General features: G+C 50.4%; 1 protein-coding gene across 1 annotated transcript; it reads left to right on the forward strand.

Moving 5' to 3' along the window:
• The first annotated feature begins 1,570 nt into the window (after positions 1-1,570).
• LOC109743505 (uncharacterized) lies at positions 1,571-2,303 on the forward strand. The gene has a single exon (XM_020302601.3). It carries the CDS (start codon positions 1,641-1,643, stop codon positions 2,301-2,303), a length of 663 nt encoding a protein of 220 aa, XP_020158190.1. The 5' UTR covers positions 1,571-1,640.
• Positions 2,304-5,300: the final 2,997 nt, after the last annotated feature.

A 5,300-nucleotide genomic window follows, 5' to 3' on the forward strand; every position in this document is an offset into this window, starting at 1 on the left:
CCAGCAAACACCTAGAAAACGGTCAAAGCCCTTTGGCTGGATGGTAACGGCAGAGAAGGACATTTTTATAAGTGCAACTAACGACGGAGGGGCAAATTTGAGCATGCTTCAAAATTAGGGGCAAATCTAAGTAGTGGGTTCCAGTTAGGGGCATAAATGTAAATGTCCCTATAATAATATGAAACAATAAAAAAATATACAATGGAGATGTATCACATTCCACACGTGCATATGAGTTTTCCACTGAATGGCATATTTTAGAATCATAACAATTATAGCATAGAATATAAACTCTTAATTATGAATACAGAAATATAATAATACAATATTATTGCCTCTAGCGCATATTTACAACACCCTCCATGTCGCCGCCGCCACCGCCACCTCCCACCATGACCCCGAGGAGGAGGAGCGGCTGGTGCAGGCCGTGATGGAGGACTCCGAGAGGGAGTTCAAGCGCAGCCAGGAGGAGCAATGGGAGGGGCTGGAGGAGATGATGGCGCCCTCGGCCGCCGACGATGTCTACATCCCGGAGTTGGAAGTGAAGCATGAGGTGAAGGAGGAGGTGATGGAGGAACGCCCATCTATCCCAGTGTGGAACCTGTCACTGTACGGGCAGTCATGGTCGTGGACGACCATGGTGCCATGCAGCCCGCCCTCGCCACCACAACCAGCACCGCCTGCCGCGTGGGCGCCGTGGTCACCACCACCAACCCTGCCACCACCACAGCCTGCACATGCCGCACCCGCCCCAATTTGTGTGCCGCCACCCCACCTCTGGACGTCGCCTCCCTACATCGACCTCACCACGGACGACGGGGACGAGGACGGTGACGCCTGAAGACAACCATGATGGCGGCGGGCAGATCTACCTTTTATGTTTTAAAAAATCAACTTAAGTTCTATGTGCGGCCGTGATTTAGTGGACTTTTTATTAAGTTATTGTAATATATGTGCCCATTTTAAATTATTTTCCAATGCCTTTTTCCCTTTTTTCGATCAAACAGACAAAATCCGGATAAGCCGACGTCCGTTTAAGGTCTAGCTTCGAAGTTGGCCTTAAAAGAGGCGGCGGGCGCGTGGATTGTTTTCAGCAAGCTTTTCCCGAAATGCTACACGCACGGGCATCAATTTTACGGGGTTCACGGAGAGGCTGAGGTGGGTTTTTTTAATTGGGTGCAAATCAGGATAAGGGCCCCACCCCAGCTGAAAATCAGGGGGACAAGTTTAATTAGGAGGAAAGAGCCCATATTAGCATGTAAGAGTCTGTGAGTCTAGTATTTTCGCACAAAAATTATACCATGAAAAATCTTCTTCAAATGAAATTACCTATACCTTTTTTTTTGCGAATAAAATTACCTATACCTTGGTGGCAGCTCCTCACTGGCCAATGGGACACCGGTATGCATTCCCGGAACGGATGATGGCCAGTCAAATCAAATCTGAAGGAACCTGCACCCTAGACCCTGCCCATTCCCTATAAATAGCGCTTTTCTGCGTGCAACTAGCTAAGCAACACATCCTTTTTCACCTGTGCTCTGGCTAGCTTCTAGCTTCCTCGCCCCTTTTGCCCTCTCTCATCATCCACATCTTCCAAAACAAACCAAGTTGTCATACAGATCGAGTGGCACAACCTCTGGATGGACTTCGATACGCTGAACTCTCACCCGGAGGCGCAGCTGGAGCTGATGAACGCAATGCTGCAGCTAGAGCAGCTCACCGCGCTCCCTGACCACGCCATGCCGGTGCCCCCTTCTCCATGCACGCAAGCCCCTCGTCACCAGTTCTCGTCGGCGCCTCACATGGCGAGCGCCAACGCCGGCGGGGCCTACCACGACCCGTATTCCCAGCTGCCGAACTCCGCCCCCTACAACGGCAGCCACCGTCGCTCCGAGTACACGGCGACGTCGCAGCCTCCACCCGACGGCGCTGGCGGCACGGGGCCGGCGGCCATGCGGGAGATGATCTTCCGCATCGCGGCGCTGCAGCCGGTGAACATCGACCCGGACACGGTGCGCCCGCCGAAGCGCCGCAACGTGCGCATCTCGACGGACCCGCAGAGCGTGGCGGCGAGGATGCGGCGGGAGCGCATCAGCGAGCGCATCCGCATCCTGCAGCGCCTCGTTCCGGGCGGGACCAAGATGGACACCGCGTCCATGCTGGACGAGGCCATCCACTACGTCAAGTTCCTCAAGACGCAGGTGCAGTCCCTGGAGCGCGCGGCGGCGGCCAACGGCCAGTGCGCGCCGCCCAACGGCGCGGCGGCCGCCGAGGCCTACCAGGGCCTGAACGGGCCGTGGTAAGATGAGATCACGTCGGCCACCCGCATGTGCTTACGGTCCGCGCGACATGACATATATGCATGTGCATGTGATGACATTAATCGACGTTGAGCCTGGAGCATCGCTCGTACGGCGAGGAATGCGCGCGTTGATAGCGTATGTACGGTCCTGTTTTGTAAATTGAGATGTACTAGGAGACCTACTAGGTAGTATGAGCACGAGTACTAGTACCGGGCATGCTTGTTACTGAACTCGCAAGCCGGTCACAGCTCATGCACAAGCTTAAAATGTTGCTCAGCCTTGTACTCTTACTACTGCATGCATGTATGCATGCACCTATCTTATGAGTAAGTTTTTTTTAGGGCTATCTTATGAGTAAGTATTGTAGCATTTTCAATCGCTGCAACATTAAATAGTTTGTCCTTGCAACTTAGAACTACGAAGAAGTACATCTTAGATGCGCTTTTATTTTTAAAATTTGTTATGGGCGTCATCTTACATGCCCTTTGTTCTTGAACTACGCTGTAGGTCCAGATTAAAAGAGAACACAAAGCGGAAACATGCATATTGAAGGCTAGGCTAGTTTGCTATTGCGCGCGTTGTGTTGAAGTTACTTCCCTGATCGACTTTTTTTTACTTCTCTAAAAAGCTGTAGAAGAACAGCTGGGAAAGCATGAAAAAGTTGATTAGCCAAATGATAGAATAGGCAAAAGCTTGATTACCATAATCTATTGTGATGTCAACCACGTCTTCAGTTGTCAGCTGCTACTGCTCTTGAAATGTGTTGTGCTGCACTTGTTTATGGTTTTGCAGCAGAAAAATAGACACGAGAACAAAAGAAATTAAAGTTAATTAACCAAACGGTAAAATCGGCCAAAAAATGGGTTGGACAAACGGTATCATCGTTTGACCTTTTTTTCTTGTTATTTGTGACTATTTTTTCACATTGAAATAAAAAAGTAAACACGTTACAACACAGTTATAAATCACTACTTGCTCGGCACTTTGGATGGAGTAGATGGAGTTCTGATGTAGATTATTGCCGTCTCTTTGGGGTGGTGAGGTTAGGGTTTCGCGTCGTGTGGCGTAATTTGACATCAGGTGCTTCAGATTTATGAAAGGGTTCAATGGCGACAACTGCTGCTTCAGGGCGCTAGTCTTTGGGGCACGTGCACTAAGACTTCTCAGCTGTCAACAACAAGGTCAAGGTGACTCCGATAGGCAAGCGGCGACAGCGGTGCGTTTTGGTAATAATAGTGGTTGTTCGATGGTGTCAGAAATTTGACGTAATTCGTATTATATTTGAGACGCTTTGTAGTTCTGATGAATTTTTATAATAGATCAGATGATTTTCGGAAAGAAAAAAAAACTTCCTCGGCTCTGAAGCCTACGCATGCATAATGGCTAGCTAGCTAGAGACTGGAGCAGAGAACAGTGGGTACAAAAACGAGCCGGCTTTCCGTGCACAGGACATGTTTATGCAGCAAGGAGAAAGAGCCACTATACGACCGATGATTGAATAAATTGAGCCCCTGCTGATCCTTAAAAAACGAGACTATTCCATCGATCGGGTGGGAGTGGCATTGTTTGCACGCACGCCCGTGCCCCTCAGCCACGAGCGAGGGTGGCTCGAATGGAGAAGCCTGGCAACGCCTCGGCGGGCGCAACGGCGCGCCCGCTTGCCCCGCCGTCGTCACGTCCTACGTTGGCGCACTGGAGCGGCCCCTGTGCGTGCACAGCCGCCGTCCCGGAGTGGTGCGGCCGCGGTCTTGCTTTCCAGACGCTAAGCCGATTCCGGAACGCGGCCGTCTCTGCCGCAAGCTTTTGTCATTCCGCATGTGCCCGTGTCCGACTGCCGTAAATGCCTCGGCAGCGGCGTGTCTACCGATATTCCCACCCCGTTCCGTCCCGAATTGTATTTGTACGTGGTGGCTTCATGATCAGGATCAGGTGCTGCCGTTCATGTGAAGTGAAGCTCAAGCCGTGCGATGGAAACCTAGCGGTTACCGGTGGTTCATGCGTCTGGATTCCTTGCGAAAGCCAGTCTGAAGGATGTGGCGAAGGTAAGATCAAACAGCCTTTGCAAGCTATATATGCAGAAAGGAAGAAAATAAGCGCCGGCGATAATGTTAGCGACGAAAAGGACCGAGGTACGATCAAATCAAGCCGGGTAAATCCAAAGATTTCATACATGCATGTGCTGCATTGCATGCACCGCGCGGCCATGCATGTGCCGAGAAAATTGCTACGTTGTCTACGTACCACCCCACCCCTTTCGACAAATAGTCCTTGTGAAACCGACGTCTTCGATCCCGCAAACGCGCTCTATCCATCGGTGCGAGTCTCTCGAGCCTAGACGCTAGCTAGGCTGAGGCTTTCACCACCCGGCCTCCTTGATTAATCTCATGGAGGTCTTTTCAACTTGACCGTACACCTCTGGCCTGTCGGCATACAACAACGACCATAGCTAGCGCCGCAGATACCACTCCAGTACATGGGAGTACCGTACTTTTCTTTCTTCGAGCGTGATGTTAAGTATACTTCCTCCAACAGAAAGGAAACTAACTTGATTGGCTAGTAATAATAAAGAAAGAAAGAAAGAAAGAAGAAAAGAAAGGACTAGACGTAGAGAAGCCCTTGCTCCGTGAATCTCTCTGACCGATCGTGGAAGCATAGGATTTGCGCGGCATTGCCATCAATGAGAGTGTGGGGCCCTAAGGTCCCTCCCAATGCTTCACCTTGTACATGTGTTAACCTTGCAATGTAGGCAAAAAAAATCGATGAGAGAGTTGAGTGTAGTAACCCTAGTGTTAGAGTTGTGTCGAATATTATTGTACAAGGTAGGTTATAATTGGACTGTGGGTCGTATGATGTGTAAATAGGATATGGAGTCGTGTCCTGATAGGACACTTGTATCCTAGGCTCTTAAATATTGAGAGGGTAGACACACGATGTAACCTATGCCAACATAATAGCACAGGTACACGGAGCGAGCCGGCGGCATGTGCCGGCACCCGG

Source organism: Aegilops tauschii, chromosome 7 (genome assembly GCF_002575655.3).
Source record: "Aegilops tauschii subsp. strangulata cultivar AL8/78 chromosome 7, Aet v6.0, whole genome shotgun sequence".
Lineage (NCBI taxonomy): Eukaryota > Viridiplantae > Streptophyta > Magnoliopsida > Poales > Poaceae > Aegilops > Aegilops tauschii.

Bases quoted from the DNA above. Each gene is read 5' to 3' on its own strand.
- LOC109743505 (XM_020302601.3), top strand. From the start codon at position 1,641: ATGGACTTCGATACGCTGAACTCTCACCCGGAGGCGCAGCTGGAGCTG.